The sequence below is a fragment of the Sturnira hondurensis genome, unplaced genomic scaffold (assembly GCF_014824575.4).
Source record: "Sturnira hondurensis isolate 20B ecotype Veracruz unplaced genomic scaffold, ASM1482457v3 Scaffold0013092, whole genome shotgun sequence".
Taxonomy (NCBI): domain Eukaryota; kingdom Metazoa; phylum Chordata; class Mammalia; order Chiroptera; family Phyllostomidae; genus Sturnira; species Sturnira hondurensis.
In genome coordinates, this window is record NW_028085723.1 from 258,179 (window position 1) to 279,034 (window position 20,856).

Sequence of the window (20,856 nt, forward strand, 5' to 3'; positions counted from 1 at the left end):
AGGACGTATTCGGGAGGCAACCAATGGATGTTTCTTTTTCACACAGATTTTTTTTTCTTTCTTCCTCCCTCTCTCGCTCTAAAATCAATCCTCTGGTGAGGATTAAAAAAAAAAAGGAATGAAGTTCTAATACATACTACAACATGGATGGATGAACCTTGAAAACACTATATTAAGTGAAAGGAGCTAGACACAAAAGGACAAATATTGTATGATTCCATTTATATGAGATACCAGGAGAAGCAAATTGAGAGGTAGAAAAATGAGAAGTTACCAGGGCGTGGGGTAGAGGGGAATAACAAGTGACTGCTTAATGAGTTCTGGGTTTCATTTGTTTTTTTTTTCAAAGATTGTATTTATTTACTTTTAGAGAGAATAGAAGGAGGGAGAAAGAGAAACATCAGTATGTGAGAGATACGATTGGTTGCCTCTCTCATGCCCCCAATCAGGGACCTGGCCCACAACCCAGGCATGTGCCCTGACTGGGAATCGAAACAGCAGCCTTTCTGTTTGCCAGCTGGTGCTCAATCCACTGAGCCACACCAGCCAGGGCTAGGTTTACTTTAGTGATGATGAAAACATTTTGGAAATAGTGGTGATGGTTGCACAACAATGTTAATGTAATTAATGCCACTGAATTGTTAATATAAAAATGGTTAAAATGGCAAATTATATATTATACTTTCTACCACAACTTGAAAATAATCAATAATGTAATATACCAAAAAGCATTGAACTGTACACTTTAAATGGGTGAACTGCATAATGACTGAATTACATCTTAAAGCTTTTAGACAAAATTGTATGCAAATGTTCAAAGAAGCACTAGAGAAAAGGTAGAAACCACTTAAATGTCCATCTCCATCAAGTGATGGATAAACAAAATATGGTATATCCATACAATGGATACTATTCACATATTATTTAGCCATAAGAAGGAATGAAGCACTGACACATGGCACATGGTTAAATCTTGAAAACACTATGCTAAAGACAGAAGCCAGACAGTAAAGGCTGTATAATGTATTGAGAAAAAGCAAATCCATGGAGACAGGAAGCAAATTAGTAGTGAAAACACCACTGAAATTGTGTTTAAAATGGCTGATATGTAATGATTTATATGATTTGTATTTTACCACAATAAAAACACTGCGTATTGATGCCGGCTGGTGTGGCTCAGTGGATTTAGTGCCGGCCTGAGAACTAAAGGGTCACCAGTTCCTAGTCCGGACACATGCCTGGGTTGCAGGTCGGGTCCTCAGTCGGGGGCGTTCAAGGCAACCACATATTGATGTTTCTCTCCCTCTCGCCCTTCCTTCCCCTCTCTAAAAATACATAAATAGAATCTTTTTAAAAAATGTGTCTTGACTGGGAAATGTGCATAAGGAAACATTCAGGGGTGACAACAATGTCCTATACCTTGTTTGGGATGATGGTTAATATGGTGGTATATATTTGTCCAAACTTGGCGAATTTTACACTAAAGATCGGTGCATTTTACTCTATGTACAATATCATTCAAAAGAATAAAAAGAGTTAAAAGTAGTTTCCTCTAGCGAACCGGGGGAAAGGGTAGAGGGACTGCTTTTTTATTACATAACTTTTGTATCACTTTTTGAAAACCATATACATTAACTAATTTGGAAAAAATGTAATGAAAATTTCCCCATTACAGTTCGAACCTCACCAAACACATTTCTTCGCCAGCTGGTCCAGTCCATTGGCTGAGTGAGCCAAGTCATGGGTGCAAGGAGTCGGTTGGGCTCCGCAGCTGTAGTCGCAACTGTAAATGCGAACAAGCTCTCTACCGCGGCTGTCCCGAGTCTGGCCACAGTGGGAGCGTCATTGCCCGGGGTCTGAGGACCGGATTCCGCCCTCCGGAGGCATGGAAGTAAGACTTTCGGAAATCCAATCTTAGACTCCACAAATGCCGAGGTTCTCCTTCGGTTCCAGAGCCAGCCAACCGAGAGCTGGGGACTCGGGCGCCTTTTCCAATGCCCCGCCAGTCCCAAGCCTCGCAGCGCACCGCTTCCTCCTCCGCCAGGGGCCAATCATCGGTTGCTTTGCGGGCCGGCAGGGAAGGCGCTGGAGGCTGCCGGCCCGTCCATCTTTCTTGAAGGCAAGAAGGCTCTCCACAACCTCCCCCCGTTTTGTCTTCCCTCTAAAAACCCACCTGCAGCGGCCATCTTATTTGAGGGCAAGTGGAAGATGAGACCAGAGAAGCCAGATGGGCGCCATGTTTGATATGATCGAGGGACGGCGCCCTTAAGAGCAATCCTTGACAACTGAACCCAGGATGTCGCCATATTTTCTGAAGGCACCTTCCGGGTCCCTCAACCAGGATGTCTATGGCCAAGCTGCCAAGAAATGAATAAACACCGAGGGGGTTGGTTTGTCCCTATGAGAATCCCTGAATCCCTAGCAGGTAGCTCCTGCTACTTCTGTTCCCTGGGCTTCGTTGTGACGCCAAGGCCGGGAGGGGCCGTGGCCTGGGGAGCCGTTCCTGCGGACAACGAAAACTGATCCGGGACAAGGGAGGCAGTGGCCCTGGGGACAAGGCAGCCACAGCTCGGGGCTGGAAGGCCCCATGGCGCCGCCCCCAGCCCTGCTCCGGGCGCTCACAGCTGGGGAGTCCTGGCCTGGTTGCAAGAAGCCTGGGTCCGTGAGCTTCGCAGACGTGGCCGTGTACTTCTCCCCGGAGGAGTGGGGGTGTCTGCAGCCCGCGCAGAGAGCCCTGTACCGGGATGTGATGCAGGAGACCTACGGCCACCTGGGCATGCTCGGTGAGGCCCGGGTCAGAGCACCCCCTCCTCCTTCACTGGGGTTCACAAAGGAGATAAGATAGAGGGATTCTGAGGAGTGAGTGCCCTAATCCCGAATTATTCCACCAACAGCACCAGCCACCTCCTATTCCCAGGGCTTCAGTTACCCCTTTGGGAGTTCTTCCATCCCGAATCCACTTCCTTCAGGCAGGGAGCATTGAGACTATCCATATTGAACATAAATTCTGAGGAAGTGCCTTCACCCTGGCAGGGGGATGCCATCTTCCCAGGACAGCCTTTCAGGCTAGTATTGTGATCCCTGTTCTCTCCCAGGATTCCCAGGCCCTAAACCAGATCTCATCTCTTGGATGGAACAAGAGAGTGAGGCTTGGAGCACCGCCGCCCAGGATCCTGAGGAGGGGGAGAGCGTGGGAGGAGCTCTGAGAGGTGAGGGATTGTCCCAAGTCTACCCGCGCCTGGCACTCCAGGGCTTCCTGTCTAGCAAAAAACAACAACAACAACAACAACAAAAACAACATATATATATTTCAGAACCCCACTTTCAGCATCCCTAAAGGAATGAAAGAGCCACCCAATGTTGGATCATAGTGGAAAGGAAGCCAACCTGGTACAGTTTTCAGAACTTGAGACAGTCCGCATGTTGAGACCCCAGAGGGAAAATCAGAAGCTCAAGTCCGAACTCAGGTTTCCAGGTCCCTGTGGTAGAAAACACCACTCATTCTCCCTATTTAAGGAATGACTAAAACACCCTAAGAATGGACATGACTTCAGATCTGCCTTTCACATTCCTCAAGCAAAGCAAATTCATACATCAGAAAATGCCCAGTCATGGACAACTTGGGTCTTCTCTATTCATCATTCCCCAGCACAGTGATCTCCAGCATATAGGTTTCCTTCTCTGTAAACACCTTATCCCACAGAAAATAAAACAAAAACAAAAACAATACTAGCTACTTTTTATTGAGCACTTACTAAATGCTTAACATGTTTCTATTGATTTAATCCTTCCAACAACCCTGTAAAGAAATCATAATGATTTCCATTTGACGTATGAGGAACCAGATAAGTCACTCATAAGAGATTTGAACTTGTTTCCTGTCCTTCAAAGCCTATGTGTTAGTCACTAGGCAGTACTTTTCCCGCACTTCTTAGGTAAAAGTAACCTATAACTTGAGACAATCTAAACAAATGTGTTTTAAAATGTATCTTGATTCCTGTTTCCCAGGAAACTCCCCAAACAAGAAGGAAGAGGAACTGGAAGAACTACCAGGAGCCAAGGGACCCAGAAAGACTCCTGGGAAGGATAGGCCTGAGGAGCTGGCTAAACATAACCCTGACTCAGCCATGAGCAAGACCTCCACAAGACCACAGTCACCCACGAAAATGGCCTGGGACCACAGCACCGTTGCGCAGCCCCCGGTTCCAGTACCCAGCGTGAGCTCTCAAGCCAGCCAGAGGCGCCACGAGTGTGCAGACTGTGGTCGCCGCTTCACCTACCCATCGCTACTGGTCAGCCACCGGCGCATGCATTCAGGTGAGCGGCCCTTCCCTTGCCCGGAGTGTGGCATGCGCTTCAAAAGGAAGTTTGCGGTGGAAGCGCACCAGTGGATCCATCGCTCCTGCTCTGGGGGCCGGCGGGGCCGGAGACCTGGAATCCGGGCTGTGCCTCGAGCCCCTGTTAGGGGTGACCGGGACCCACCTGTGCTATTCAGGCACTACCCGGACATCTTTGAAGAGTGCGGGTGAGTGGCTCCCACGTGTGGGTTTGAGCCTGACCTCTGTGATAAGGACTGACTGGGCCCTGAAGGAGGCTCCTAAATCAGAAACTTGGGAACCGCCCTGGCTGGCGTAGCTCAGTGGATTGAGCTCGGGCCTGCGAACCAGACGATCGCGGTTCGATTCCCAGTCAGGGCACATGCTTGGGTTGCAAGCCGGTTCCTTGCAGGCTAACCACCAGCAGGGGATGCACAAAAGGCAACCATACATTGATGTTTCTCTCCCTCTCCTTCCCCTCTAAAAATAAATAAATAAATAAAATCTTAAAAAAAAAAAAGAAACTTGGGAACCTAAGTCATTCCTTGGGCTTCCCTGAAGTTTTCAAACATGTAAAAAGGAAAGTGCCTGTACAGATTCAAATAGATTAAACTTGACCCTTCCCCCGTCCAGTCTTTCTAAAAAAAAAATGAAGAGAGTGAGACACTAGACTTTTCTCAGTGTTATTTCAGTAGCAGGTGCCACCAAACTCTTTCCACTGTCTCAAAAAACACCCCCTTGCTGCGTATCTACATGAGAGGTAAATGCTGAGGAGTGCTAAGGTCTGGGGAAGGGGCCCAGATGAAAGACATGGTCAGGCCCTAGCTGACACCAGCATGCAGCCCAGGAAGCGGAGTGGGTGGAAAGAGCACAGAATCCCCAGCACAGACCTAGTTCCTGCACAAGGCACAGCTGGTAAATTACGCACCTTCCTCTGCCTCACTCCTTCATCTGTAAAATGAGGATGACTAATATCTACCTCAAAGGAAAGGGTTACTATGAAGACTGAAATTTTAACAAGATAGTATGTATGACATAGCAAATTTGCAATAAACATGTGATGAAAGAGTGAATTATCTACAGTTTACACTTCAGAAAGGCTAAGGAGGCAGGGTGTGGGTATCAATTATCTATAGCCATGTTTTGCAGATGAGTAAACCAAGGCTCAGAAAGACAAAGTGATTTTTTCAACATGTCACTGCTTTAAAGCAGCAAAGCTGGACACTGACACAGAGTCCAGATATTTCTACCACTTTCTCTGAGCAGTCAGATCTGGGCAGAACATGATCAGGGTCTCAAGTGAGAGTGAGGTAAGAGTTGAGATCTGGGCAGGAAGGCAGCAGGACAGCAAACAACGGCAACTACAAGAAAGGTTTTTTCAGTCCTCAGTTTCCAGCCAGAGTGGCCTCCCCTTGGGGCTAGAGGTGGCTCCTCAGAATGCAGGGCCCAACCCTACCTGTCTGGGGGAGTCTCAGCAGGAAAACAGAGCCCCGCCGAAGACAGTGATCTTTAAAAAAAACATTTTATTTATTTATTTTTAGAGAGAGGGGATGGGCAGGAGAAAGAGTGGAAGAGAAACATCAATGTGTGGTTGTCTCTCATGTGTCCCCTACTGGGGACCTGGCCTGCAACCCAGGCATGTGCCCTGACTGGGAATCAAACTATCGACCCTTTGCTTCGCAGGCCTGCGCTTAATCCACAGAGCTACACCAGCCAGGGCCAAAGACAGTGATCTTTTGCTAAGAAAAGTAGAGCCCAAGCTGGGTTATTCAGTTGGTTGGAGCACCATTCCATACACCTAAAGGTTGTGGGTTTGTTTCCCCGTCGGCACATATCTAGGTTTTGGGTTTGATCCCTGGTGGAGGTGTGTATGGGGAGGCAACTGATTGATGTTTCTCTCACATCAATGTTTCTCTGTCTCTTCCTCTCTAAAATCAATAAACATGTCCCCTGAAGATTAAAAAAAAGAAAAAGGAAAAAAAGTACATACAATATTCAGTGACCTTCTATTGGAGGGATAGCTGGGTGATAGGGAATTCTGGGGCTGAGAAAGGCTGACTCCATTCTGTCATTCAACAAACAACATCTGAGGCCTCTAGGTTTTTGTGCTGGGCTCCAGCACACCCTGACTGAGAAGAGAGTGATTGGGGCTGTGATGAAAGGTGTCTAGAGGCACCACCTAACCCACCTGGTTGGTGATAAACCAGGAAACGCACCTTGGAGAAGGAGAGGTGCGCCTCCACGGCATTAGGTAGTTGGTGTGTGGGAGATTTTCAGGCAAAGGGAGCAGCCTTGTTTCATAAAAAAGATTTAAAAATGGACACAGTGTGGAGTAGAAGTGAAACCATGGTCTCTGGGGGCAGACTGTCTGGGTTCGGGTCCTGACTCACTTGCTTTTTAGTTATGCAATCTTGGGCAAGTCACTTCTTACCTTAGTCTCTTTACTTATAAAACCTGGATGATAATAGCACTTACCTCATAAAGTTGCTGTAAGGATTAAATGAGATAATATAGAAGAGTACCTTGCATGTTAGTACATAATAAACAGTGATTATTGTTATTCTAATCAACATATAATAGTATGTGAAGAGGACCAAGAGGGGACCTAGTCAGGTCTTCTGAAACAAGGTTCAAAGGAAGGAAGTGGAGGAAGTGGTTCAAATTGGCCTTGAAGAATGAGAAAGATTTCAACCAGGATAGGCATGCAAAGACATGGTAGTACTTTTCCCTGACTGAAACATAAAGAACTAGGTAACAAATGATGGAGGACAGCAGCAGAGAGGTGCAGGCCAAACGGGAAGGGCCAGAGGTTCCAGCAGTGGAGCTTAGGTTTTACCCCATAGGCACTGTAGGTACATAGAATTCTTGAGCAGGAGCAGGGCTGTTTGAGAGGTACTGTCAGATGGTGTCTTTGTAAACAGTGTGTAGTGTGTCCTGTGGGAGGAGACTGGACATCTGCCCCCAAATAGAACTGACCAGGAGCTGGGACCAAGCTAAAGAGCAAGGCCTTTTCTTGCAGTTGTTCTTGCTTCCTGACCTTGGAGTTGGGAAGAAAGACACCCATAAGAGGCTTCTGCCATGGAATCTGCATGGCTCAGTGACTGACAACATGACTGATCTGTGAACAAGTAAGTCCCAGAGGTTTGAAGCATGGAGACTAGACAGCTGGAGCAAGGGAGCTTGACTGCTGGGCAAGGGGCAGTCAGGAGTGGGAGGGTGTGAAGGCCAAGGAGTGACCAGGACTGGAGAGGGGTGAGTCAAAGAAAAGGTAGAGCTGGAGAGAGGAGGTACCACCAGGAAATGGGGAGCATAAAATGTATCATTTTAAACATTTTTAAGTGTATGGTTTAGGGGCATTAAGTACATTCACACTATTGGTGGTACAACCATCACCACCATCCCTCCCCAGAACTGTTTTCATCTTCCCCAACTGAAACTTTGTACCCATTAAATAACAACACTCTATGCTCCCTTCCCCCAGCCCCTGGCTAACACTGTTTTACTATCTGTCTCTATGTATTTGACTTTGAAGTATACTTTGGATACTTCATATAAACCATGGGGGGGGGGTCGTTTAAGCAGAGTGTCAAGATAATCTGATTCATATTTATTTATTTATTTAAAAAACCCACTCTGACTGTTCTGAGAATGGACTGCAGAGTGGAGATACAGAGTACCACCAGAGGTAAACACTGAAAGATGAATGGACAGAGCCTGTCTGAGCTGGATGTGGTGGCTGAGTGGGAAAGATGGAGGAGCCAGTTCCTGGGGTGGCCCTGGGGGTGATGGCAGGGTAGACCACAGCATTTTAGAGCTGGAAGGGAGCTCTTGGAGCTGTCTAGTTCTATGTTTTAAGAAGAGTTTGGGAAGCAGAGGGTGAAATAGGTTTCTTTGTTGATGGAACTGTTTAAGGGACATAGGGAAGAATGCTTATCTTTCCACCAAGCATCTCATGGGAATGTTGGTCCACCCACAGAATAGGCTCTGAGAAAAGCTGAGGCCCAGAGAAGGGAAGGTACTTACTTAAGATCACAGCTGAGTTAGTGGCAGAGGTAGGCATGCAACCCAAACCTCCCAATTTCTCAGCTGATACTCTTCCTCATTTCACTAGACCAGGCTGCAATGCTGGATGGATGGGAAAGGCAAAAGGCCGGAAGCCCAGAGACCAGCTGGGAGACCCCAGGCCTAACCAACAAGGGTCTGAGCAAGAGGAGCCTGCTGATGAGAGCCGCTATCTTTAGTGAAATGAAGCCTCTCACCCTTGCTCCAGGGCAATTTAATATACCTCCCAAACACTGAATGACATTTTTGCCCCATGACATGGTCCCTAAACATAACCCTTGTGTTTACTTTTCAATATTTATCATGTCATAGCCCATCACTTAAATTTTTTCTCTTTACATTTATATAACATTATAGAATTGTACGTGTGACCAGAAGCAGTTCTTCTGACCTCCTAGGTCCCTGCTTCTTGCACTACCTCACAATACAACTGCATCTTGGTAACCTGGCCTAAAATTCCACCCCTCTTTGGTTGCTGAGACTGTGCCTTCAATAATTTGAGGCAATACGGCACGCAGTTGCATGGAGTCAGGCTGCCTGGCTTCACCACATACCAGCTGTGTGGCCTGGGGCAAGGTCATCCATTTGTGCCTCAGCCTCCTTATCCAGAAAGGTACCTATCTCTGAAGCGTTGTGAGGGTTAATTGAGTTAACAAGCAAAAGCACTTAGTCTGGAAAACAGTAAGTGATACGTCAAGGTAAGTGAAGATTACTAGTCTTAGTCATAGCACAAAACCAATCGCAGCTCTTGCATAGTCTGCCATTATTCTGTTTAGGAGAGCTTAGAATTGGGAAATCAGGGGGCACATTTAAAGAGAGCATCTAAACAATGAGCCATGTCATCTGTTAACTCATCTAGTTAAAGAAAAATATTTTTTATTTATTTTTAGAGAGAGGGGAAGAGAGGGAGAAAGAGGCAGAGGGAAACATTGATGTGAGAAGCATTAATATGCTGCCTGTCAGGTGAGCCCTGACTAGGGATGCAACCCAGGCATGTGTCCTGACAGGAATTGAACCAGCGGCCTTTCACTTTGCCAGACAGTGCCCTGAGCCACACGGGTCAGGGCTCATCTAATTTTTTATGCAGTCATAACATAATAAATTAAGAATCCAATTAATTTCACAAGGTTAGCAGGGATCAGTAAATTCAAAATAATCATGTTGCTTTTCTGAAACAGGCCTGGAGGAGGCAGGGCGAGGTGGTGAAAAAGGCTCCGATTTGGGAGTCTGAAGACCCAAGTCACTACTGGGCTGCCTGAACTTGGGTAACAAGTATCTGGGCCTTAGTTTCCTCTTCTGTGAAATGAATGAACTCTAAGGCAGAGAGGCATTCACCCTAGTGTCCTCAATTAAAGACATAGTAAATGTTGGAAATACCAGATATAGACAACAGATAGATACATACATACATAATACATTCTTAAACACAATATCTGGAGGGATATTTGGGAAACTGTTGAGAGGAACAGGGCACCTTGTAAATGAAAAAGAAATTTAGAAATGAACTGCTTTATCAAAAAACATTCTTTTATTAAGGCAGGTCACTGAGTGGGCCTTCTAGAGGAGATTAGTTAGTGCACGTCTGACCAGCGCCCCCTCAAAGCTAGCCTTATTTCCCCCTGGGCTAGAACCCCTTGCCACCCGCCGCGCTCCCGCACCCCAACCTCACTTTTCAGAAGCCAGACGTCGGACGCCGAAGTGGTTGCGGCCATCTTAACTATGGGCAAGGGCGATTCCAAAGCCGCTTGGAACAGCAAGAGAAGAAACTCGAGGGGGTTAATAAACCGAGTTGTCAACACCAGACCGACATTGAAGCTGTTAAATGCCGTTCTCTAAAAATAGAAGACGCTAGAATACCGCCATCTTGTCTGAGGACGCCCTCATTTTCTCGGTCCTGGGACCACCGAGTTCGCGTAACTAGTTCTCACGTCCTAGAGCGGCCCCACCTGGAGTTAGTTCCGGTCTCTTGGCTCCAGAGGACCTTGGTTCCCGGAGGCCGGATCCCTAGCAGCGTCACACCTTGGATCCGGGCGGGGTATGGATTTATTCCGGTTCCTGCTCCTAGCTTCCGCAGAGGTGCCCGCGAAGGCCCGGCCGGAAGCAAGGTGATTTGGGGGTGAAAAGGCAGGCACCGCGAGCTTTGTGGAGGTGGCCGTATATTTCTTCCCCGAGGAGTGGGATTGTGTGGGACGTGATGTGGAAGACCTAGGGGTACCTGGGCGTGCTCCGTGAGTGCCATTCGTTCCTGATCTTTGAAAAGAGAAGGGGGCTTGTGGGATGGGCAGGACCAAGTGCCTGACTTGCCCTTACTCCTGCACCTGGTGATTCCGTTTCATGTGATTCCCGTTACATCACCCTAACTGAAATTCATAACTGAGCCTCCCTGACAGACTCCCCCACTGGCTCTCCAGTACCTTCTGCAAAAACGTAAGCACCCGTGCCACAACGCGAAGGCCCATGGCAAGCTAACCTCCAATTCAAACCAGATCATTCTCCTCTCCCATTTGGCCCCAACTAAATGGGATCTTTGGTTTTTCTACATGCCTAGAGCTCAGTGAGCTTGTATACTTGCTGTTATGCTCTATAGACGCTATATTTTCAAATCTAACATTCTTCAATTCCCTTCTTAAATGCTGTCTCCAAGAAATTCCTCTTGAAGTTCCTTCTGTCCCCTGCTGAAAATAGCCACAAAACTGGGGCTCCGTCTCTATAGACCTGAACACAGTCTACCCAAAGGTCTCCATACCTCTGCCAGCAGAGCTTATACCTGTTCTCTCTCTCCCTCGCGCAAATTTAGAGTTTACTCTAAATTTACAGCAGGAACATTAGCTTGGTTCACCAATGCCTTCGACATTTAGAACATCGAAAGATGGAAAGGTGAGAAGTGGGGGCAATGTCCCAGTTCCAGCTGGAAGGGAAAATGTTTTGTTGAGCAAGAACCATCATATACATGTTCCTTATTACTTTTCCTTGATCTGAATATACGACACCCACTGGAGGCTGAAACCTTAATTCTCATTCTCAACCGACTTTGAGGCATCCACTGGTCCCACGATCAAGTCATGTTGTGTGAATTATCCAAACTCTAGATCAGTGGCAGCATGTGAATTCAAGTTCAGAATGGAGGCACTTCACCTTTCTGTCTCCAGGTCCCTGGGTCCTGTTGCCGTTGCTCCTCTGGTTGAGGGTATCTTCTCTGGTTGATTCTGAGGTAATTGGGAATGTCCCTGACTCATGAGCCCTTTAATTGGCCAACACAGTTTAGGGGGATCTTCCAGGGGCTAGGTACCCACTTCAGTGCTTCTACCATTGTAAAGGTTGATTCTGTCACTCAAACATTGGTAGACGTCGGAGAATTAACAAGGCAAGTTTTGAATCTGCTTCATCACAACAGCTGTTCAGAAAAACAGTACATTTGGAAAGGGCCAGGTGAAGGAGTCTATTTGGCAATCAATCATCATGAGCTCCTGGGGTCAGAAACACTGACCTGGCCCTGGCTGGTGTGGCTCAGTGGATTGAGTGCCCTGGGTTATGAACCAAAGAGTCACAGGTTTGATTCCCAGTAAAACAACAACAACAACAACAAAAAAAACCCAAACCACTGATCTGTTCCCTTAGCCTGTGGCCAAGGCTTCCAATAACCAGGCCCTTCCTATTGCCCTGCCTCCCCCGCCTTCACCTAGTCTTTAACATCTGGCACTAATGCAGCACCCTCATCTGTGCCCCAAGTGCAGTCACGCTTTGCTATCACTTTTAATCTGGTCCAGTGTACTCTCTGGAAAGGGACACTGCCCAGCTAGTGTGGCACCCACCTCTGCCTCAGCTGGTACCTCTCATGCTACCTGCTGACTGACACAGGCAAGTGGCCCTACCTCTGTCCCTGCTATGGAAAGTGCTTCAGCCAGAGGCCTACCAGTCTGGTACCACAGGCAAACCGCCCTAGTTTATTCCCCAGGAGGGTTCTGACCCTCTATGAGTTTCCAGAGCTACCCAGAGCTGTTCTGGGCCTTTGTGTCATAGGCACCACAGTGAGGGGTGGGCACCGACAGGTGACAAAATGTGGTTGCACTTAATGGAAATTTTCTGTTTTCTCTTATGTCCTTTGGGAGCCTGAGAGGCTGACAGAGCTAGGGCCCAGGTTGAGTCCTTACCCTTTCTAGACTTTTGTCTTCTTTCCTCTTTCTACTGTGATCAACTGTTTACTTTCAAGTTCCCCAGCTGTAGGGAGAAACATCCACCAAATGCAGGGTGTCAGGCGGAAGACTCAAGAAGGCCTTTGGAAGTGTTGGTGCCAAAATGGCACCAGGTGTTAGACCTCAGTTTCACAAACTCGGTATTTGAATTCTGGCTAAGAAATAATTCAGAGCCAAGACTCAAAACTATAAGAGAAACTTTATTTAGAAAGTCACAGATGTAGAAGAAATTGGCTCAGGAAACGAGTTACAGAGTCAAAAGAAGGGCCCTTGGAGCTTGGTGGGGTGGGGGGAGATAGATAGATAGATAGATAGATAGATAGATGGATGGATGTGTACCTTGAGAGTTGGGAAAAGAAGAAAGGGGAAAGGCACGGAGATGCTCCGGAAAAAGAAAGAATACACATAAGGTCCCTGTCATAACATCTCAGAGAAGGCTCTCAACAGAGTATGCATCAGCTTTCCAGGTGTTCCCCATCAGGTTCGTGTTTTCCACTGAATGTTCGGTGCCAGGATGGGGTTGTTAGTCAATGCAGCTGACCCTAATGTCAGTTATGGCAGTAGCTCAGTCTGATTTTGCTGCTTGTCTGGGCCTGGAGCTGAAATCCAGCTGAGGCCTGGACGTCATCTCCAGGGGTTAATGCTTAAGAGAGTATTCCTCTACGAGGGCTTGTAGTTTTGCCCATTGCTAGGCACCTGGGGCTCTTGCCCTGGTGACCCTCTGCACCTGGCCTATTATTCCTACTCTGTTCATGCCTAACTACCTACTACTGAGGGAGGCAAACAGAGAAGAGTTTCAGACTAGAGCCTGAACCTATTGAAGGTATTAAGTGCATTTCCAAGAACTGTGTGAAACGCTACGATTGATTTAGCTGGCCAAAGAAAAAGTATCAAGTCTTTTTAGGGCAGGGTGTTTAGGAAGGAGCACAGAGTAGGAAGTCAACAAATATGCCCAGTGAGAGAGGGAGGTTTGGAGTTATAAACGCCAGGGATTGCTGCTGCCATTTGCTGAGATAAACTCAGGAAGGGGCAGGTTGTGGGAAGAAAGCGATGAGTTCAGGTTGAGCCATGCAAAGTCTGAGGTGCTTGTGGGACATCTGTGCAGAGGCAGTGGTAGGTGGTTCTCTGATCAAGAGGAGCTCAGGAGCCGGACCTGAGCTAAAGGCAAATAGATGTCGGAGAGGCGACCTGCAGGGCCTCTGGAGGGAGGGTGGGCTTTCATAGAGAGGTTCCTTCCGACCTTTCTCAGATTTTACCCTTACTTTCTCCTAGCAGCCCCCACGATCTCCTGAAATAGAAGCTCCCCGAATTTCAGGCTAGGACAAGCTTCCGATAGAAAACGTTCTTTTTCCCTCACTACTTTCTCTACCCTCAGCACTGGGGAAAACGCTGCTTGTCACTCAGTGAGGGGCCAAGATCCAATTTTGAATGCCACGAAAAATAACTCCCAAAGGCGGGGCGTGGCAGGTCGGGGCTGGAACAGCTGTGGCCCTACGCCAACCTCCTGCCTCGTCAGGTTGGTCCTCCAAACCTGGGCGGAGCCACTGCCACGCCAATCAGCGCGGTGGGGCGGGGACCGGCGCGGGAACGGGGTGGCACGGCTGGCCCCGAAGCCTGGCAGGACGCCCGGTTCGGGCACAGGTAGCCGTTGCGGCCATTTTGGTTGTGGGTTGGCGACCTAGCAACCTGGAGACCCTGGGCTGACATCATTTGGGCAAAACTACGTAGGCTCCAGGTTCGTGAGGCCGTGTTGCCGCCATTTCTAAGGAAGACGTCTTCCAGTCCCGATTCTCTGTGTGCCTTCAGCAACTAACTTTTAGCTTTTAGCCATCCGCGTGGTCCCTGGGGAAGCCTCTGCCTGCTTCCCCGGCTTTACTGACCGTGCCCGGACCCTCCGGCCCGCCGGCCTAGCAGGCGTTCCAAAGCACGTGAGGCCCAGCGGACCCAGGGGCAGCGCCGGCCTGTCTCCGGGGCAAGCACTTCCCATGGCGCCGCCTTCGGTCCCGTTCTCTGCGCGGGAACCAGAGGGGGCAGTGCTCGAGGGGAGGAGCCCAGAGCCCGTGAGCTTCGCGGATGTGGCCGTGTACTTCTCCCCGGAGGAGTGGGGCTGTCTGCGCCCGGTGCAGAGGGCCCTGTACCGGGACGTCATGCGGGAGACCTACGGCCACCTGGGCGCGCTCGGTGAGAGCCCCACTGTTCGCTTGGGTCCACATCCCCATTCACCCTGCCCAGCATTCGGGCCCTGCACGGGGAGTGTGACTTCTTCCGTCCCGGACATCGGGACCACGGGAAGGGCGGTGGCCTCCCGGCAGCGTGGGGTTTGCCTTCTTCTCTGCCAGGATTCCAAGGCACCAAGCCGGCCCTCATCTCCTGGATGGAGGAAGAGGCTGAACTGTGGGGTTCAGATGCCCGAGATCCGGAGTTGGGAGAGTGTCTGTCAGAAGACCCAGGTGAAGTACTGGAGACCTCTGTCTCATGGGACCTTCCTCTGGGCCTGACCAGACCGGCTACCCTCTGTCACTTCCTTACCCTGATTATCCGTTTCTTTCCTGATGTGCATTCCCAGCTAAGGTGATGATGCCTGGCCGCTACTTAGCTTCTGGATTCAGCCTAGAAAGGGGCTGTGAGTGTGACCAGGCTCTGCTGGGGTACGGGTCCCTGGCATATCTGCCTTAACCCCCTGTTCCTGCAAATCTGAGCCCCTCACATCTGATTGGTCTCTAAGCTCTGTTGAGCTCCATGTCATCCCTCCAGTTTGCCTGCATCTAGCTCCTCTGCCATGTCCTGTGGTTTAGTTTATTTTCTGTTTGTTTTTATTTTTGTAGCAGCTTCCTTTCTCTTGGCCTCTACTGTTTTCTTCTAGCAGTTCATCCTGGCAATTTGTTGCACAATACCCAGCCCCTCTGAACTTGGTTCAGCCAGGTTCACGTCCCTCTCTGTGCTGTTCCTGATGTTTGAAGCACCCTTAAGCATCTGATCCAGCTAAAATATCTTCTGCCCGTCCCCCAGCCATTCCTCCAGGCCTGAGGTAGAATGTACTGTTTCTTCCTACTGCTGCTCTGCCGTCTCCGCTGCTTTGCTCTCTGTCCTCTGCAGCTGAGGAAGGGTTTCACTCCAAGCTTCCTTGCCTACACTGAGCTGAGTCCCAGGGGCACCTGTGGGCACCAGAAGGTGGCTGTGTATAAAAGGCTTCTCTGTCACCATATAGGGCAGGGGTGTCAAACTCGTTTTCACCAGGGGCCACATCTGCCTGATGGTTGCCTACAAAGGGCCAAATGTAGTTTCATCTCCTTAACAGTTAAGGAGTAGTTGCATTTATATGGCCCTAAAATTATTTCACCCGTTTGAAGGCAACCGTGAGGCTGATGTGGCCCCTGGTGATGATGAGTTTGACAGCCCTGATATAGGGTGTGGGATTCAAGGACCAGGATAAATAAGCCAGGGTCTGAGCTCTGCCCTTGTTTCCTAGCAGGTTCCAGAAACAAGGAAGAGAAAGGACAAAGAGAAGGCACTGAGGCACTGGAGAAGATCCTTTCTATGAACACTTGGCCTCTTGGGCTGAAGGCTCTCAAACTCCCTTCTGCTGGGCTCCCTTACAGTGTGGAGCAATCTTCCAAGGTGCCTCACCGGGGTCGCCCCCCACTCTTTGCCCATCCCCCTGTTCCAAGGGCAGACCAGCGTCATGGTTGCTACCTCTGTGAGAAGAGTTTTGCCTGGCGCTCCACATTGGTGGAGCACCTGTACACCCACACCGGTGAGAAGCCCTTCTCTTGTCCTGACTGTGGCAAGGGCTTCGGCCAAGCCTCCTCTCTGAGCAAGCACCGGGCCATTCACCGTGGGGAGCGGCCCCACCGCTGCCCCGACTGTGGCCGGGCGTTCACCCAGCGCTCCGCCCTTACCACCCACCTACGGGTCCACACGGGTGAGAAGCCATACCGCTGTGCTGACTGTGGCCACTGTTTCAGCCAGAGCTCTGCCCTCTACCAGCATCAGCGGGTCCATAGTGGCGAGACCCCCTTCCCCTGCCCAGACTGTGGCCGTGCCTTTGCCCATGCCTCAGACCTTCGGCGCCATGGGCGCACCCATACAGGCGAGAAGCCCTACCCGTGCCCAGACTGTGGGCGCTGCTTCCGACAGAGCTCTGAAATGGCAGCCCACCGGCGTACCCACAGTGGGGAACGCCCTTACCCCTGTCCTCAGTGTGGCAGGTGCTTTGCCCAGAAATCAGCCATGGCCAAACACCAGTGGGTCCATAGGCCTGGTGCTGGGGGACGCAGGGGTCAGGGTGCCAGTGGGTTGCCTGTACCTCTGTCTCCTGGGCAAGGGAACCTAGACCCACCTGTGGTCTTCCAGCACTACCCAGAGATATTCCAGGAGTGTGGGTGATGGCCTCAAAGGTCATCACCTTTGAGTGATGAGAAAGTGTGAGGACCTAAACATGTCTTGAGGCCCAAGCTGGTATAGGTATTCAACTTCTAGGGGCTCTAGGGAGGTCATAGAATTCCTTGGACCTGGGGGCTGGACCTGGGGGATGAGGACCATCTTATTTTAGGTTCTCACCAGCTTGATATGCTGACACCTCATTCTCTACTGTCCTAGACTCTAGAAGTCCCCTTTACTGAGTTAGGGCTGGGGTTAGAACCCCCAGTAGGCCTCTGCTGTGGGAAGAAAAGGCTGTCAGCTTAGATGTGATAAGAGGATTGAGGTAGAAGAGAACCTTGTTTTACCTATTATCTTTTTTACTGCAGGAGTTAATAACTGATGGTCATGTACTGAATCTGGCCTATAGCTGTCTTTTATTTTTTTTGGCTGAGTCAGAATTTTAAAAGGTTACAAACTACCGGTTAAGATCTCACACAAAAATCTCAGGTTTCTGACTTCTGAGAAGTTCAAAAGATTTGGCAACTCTCTCTAAGCTCCCACAAAACCACAGTTGGTGGGAGCTGGAGGCAGTTGTCTGTACCCTTTGCTCAGCGTGCTCACTGTTCTACATCAGCTCCTGACCAGCATCAGCTGGTGCTCATGGTCTGACCAGGTCTCTGGCAAAGCAGGCCTTCTTCATCTGGTAGTTTCCGCTCCTTTACACAACCTGTTGGGCTCCTGTGGTCATTGCAGTTTGCAAACAAGGGCATATAGCTTTCCCGAATCAGGGATTCAGGTAGAGAGCATGTATGTGAAAGAGTGGCAGGAACGAAGTAAAAGTAGGCTTTATTTTAGAGCTTGCTTGCATTGCATTTCATTGTTAACAAAGTACTATCTTGCCCATGAACTCATTTCACCCTCGTAACTGCCCAAGGAGGGGAGCATCTTGGTTGGACAGGACAGCTCAGTTAGGAAGAGGCAGTCACACTGAATCTTTTCCCCCAAACCAGTGGCATCTCTGCTGTATGACAGCACTGCTCTCAGTTGGCCAGCAGTTCCTGGTTCTAAAGGGGAAGGCCCTGAGAGCACCCTCCAGCCCTCTTTGGGCCTCCCTAGGAGAGCTCTATGGCTTAGGCCTTATCCACCCTAGACCCAGCCAGCAGGGCCAACCTCATCACATTCTAGAACTGGAAGGGATCTGAACTTTTGCAGTTGGGGACACTGAAACTGGGGAAGGCTAAGCAACCTGCCCAAGGTCACACATAGGGATGGTAAGATTCTTAGTTTACTGCTCTCTTTACCACACCATTCTTGAACTTCTTGCCGGTGTCTCAGCCAGGGTTCTGGAGGCATCTGCCATTCTCTGTGAGGGCACCCAGGTACTGACCAGAGCTGGGGACTGACCAGCCCAGGGTCAGTGAAGCCCAGGTGTAAGATAAGTGACAGAACAGCCACATGGCAGACCAAGGGAAGGCAGTAACCAGCCTGAGAGTTCAGGGCGAACGAGCAAAGCTTGATCTTCACTCTCTTCAGGTACCCACCATCGTAAACCAAGAGGAACTAGCCCAGGAACATTGGGATTAGTAGCCAGAGGGAACTGTACTCATCTGTATTCCCAAGCTCCATACACATTCTTTCCTCTCTCACCATGTGATTACATTATACAGCTATTATGAATTCCTTTGTGGTTAGAGCCCAACCTTGTCTGCGTGATGGAAGCAGCCAGCCCTGGGCAGACCCTGTCCTGTGTCTGGTCAGTATGATCCTTGACTGAAGGAGGAGGAGCAGCGGATATGTCCTCTGCTGGCCTGTGTGCACTTGCCTTCTTTACTGAATTCAGCCTCTTGTCTGGCCTACCTTAGGGAGGAAGAAACCAGATTTGTCAACATGGAGAAACTTCTAAAGAAGTATTCGGGGAAAAGACACTGTTCAGGTGAAGTAATGAAGTGAGTTGATTCCCCATCCTAAACTTTTCTGGGAGGATTGGCTTCTGTGTCACCTTATTATAAGTGGGACATGGTGAGAGAAGAGGCACATTGGTGGTAGGAACTACCTGTGTACCAGCTTTTAATTCCCTAGAGAAGCCAGTGTACAACCCCTCCCATCCTCTAATCCTCAGGACTGCCTGGGCGAAAGCCCAGCTTGAAATGCTAGTTTTCAGCTCAGACTCAAAGCCAGATCTGGACCATACCCTCAGTTTGCCAATTAAAGGTGCTATAATTACTACTTTATCTGAGTGCTTTGAAATTTGCAAGGCTTGCTTCGGGCCCAAACACCGCACCTAACTTCTGCTTCCTGCCTTCATGACCCAACTTTCCACTAGTAAATCACTTTGACTGTCATGAAGATGTTTAAGCCTCAGCCTCTCTCCATTTTTAGCTCCTCATTTCTTGGAATGGATACATCCACCAAAGGTAGGCTTCTCTCTCTGCTACTGCAGGTCTTTGAGGCTTAGAACCTGAAGCAATTTAGGCCAGGAAGAGAATTTTTCTAGGACTTCACTGGAGAAATGCTTGTCTGTACCAGATATGAGCTCATTCATATGGCCAGTGTGAGAGGTCAGGCCACTACCACCTGACCTGACCCTAGTTTGTCCAAGCCAACTAAAATAAGGGTAAGTATTCACTTGAATTGCAAAGATCTGTCAAATTTTTGGAAATGTTTACATGCACCTTTCTAGGAATAGGATTTGTAAAAATGTTTGTGATGCAAAGAAGCTAAAACCTGTTCTAGCCTTGTATTTTTCAAAGTAAAGCCTTCCTGCCAAAGAATCACATACTATTTCTTGAAAATGTGGCTAGCTCCCTGGGCCCTGTCTCTAGCTATTGAGCCTGGATCCATGGATGGAATTTCATGCCTGCTAAACTTTGAGAACCACTGCTTTGAACAAAATGTTACTTTCTAGCTGCCCCTAGACCCAACCAAGAGTAAGGATTGGTCTCAGGGCCTGTTCCAAATGTCAGGCCAAGGAAGGACCTGGCCATACACAAAGACTCTCATTTCCTTTGCTCTTGACAAAGGGGCCTGTGCTGTGCCTGGTATCTTCCTGTGTACTTCAAACCTTGAATATACTGGTGCATCTCTTGTAGCATGACAGAAGGCCTCTTGGCTTGTCCTTTGCATGCAGGGAGGAAGCAGTTCATTCAGGAGCTCCTCTCACACTGAGACCCTTGTAAGGTCTTGTTCAGGTGTGTGATGACCATAAGCCTTGGGTGCACACTAATAGCTCCCCCCCCTGTAGTGCTGCACACCAGGGGGATGATGCTATGGGGAAGGTGACTGCCCAGCTTGGGGACACACACAAGGCTCCTCACCAACACACAGTGGTAGAGCTAGGTCAAGTTGGAACCCTCATCAGAGGCTTCCCTATGCTTAAGAGACTCATGGCTCTGGGCTGGTGGCAGTTGGTCTGGTTGTCTCTTGAAGGCTTATTGCATAGACCTGGTACTAGAGGAGGCTGCCTCAAAGTCACTAGTGAGACTGAATTTCCACATGGAATGATGGTGCCAAAGCAGGTTGAAGCCCTGGCCCAACTTTTGCTACATGTGGGCTCGTAATCTGTGCTATGAAGAGTGCAGGCAGTGGACCCTCTCAGATCTGTGGTTGGTTGGAATCTTTGCCACTCACTTTGCAGAGGCAGCTGCTCTCCTGTGTAAATTTCTGGTGGGTAAGCAGGTCAGAAAGTCATGTCTCATGAAGGAGACTTGTCTCTTCACTTGCGTGAGTGCTTTGGGCCTGACCGGGGAGTATGCCAAGTCCAGTTCTTCCAACCAGTTCTTGTAGGGTGTCCATTCTTAGGAGAGGTTTTAGTACAGACACCAGGATGGAGAGAGGCATGAAGCTGGAAGCTGTTGCTGTGGAGGGCAAAGAAGTACTTCTGCTTTATTTGTAGGAAGATCTCTGTGATTCTAATTATAAGCCTC

At 49.0% G+C, this 20,856-nt stretch overlaps 1 protein-coding gene across 1 annotated transcript; it reads left to right on the forward strand.

Annotated features, from left to right (window-relative positions):
- Positions 1-1,446: 1,446 nt before the first annotated feature.
- On the forward strand, positions 1,447-20,847 carry LOC118997405 (zinc finger protein 764-like). The gene is made up of 8 exons (XM_037061052.1): positions 1,447-2,783; positions 3,096-3,209; positions 4,009-4,525; positions 8,428-8,556; positions 10,790-10,805; positions 14,392-14,752; positions 14,911-15,021; positions 16,041-20,847. The coding sequence occupies exons 1-8, from the start codon at positions 2,588-2,590 to the stop codon at positions 16,955-16,957; spliced, it is 2,361 nt and encodes a 786-aa protein (XP_036916947.1). The 5' UTR covers positions 1,447-2,587; the 3' UTR covers positions 16,958-20,847.
- The last annotated feature ends 9 nt before the right edge of the window (positions 20,848-20,856 follow it).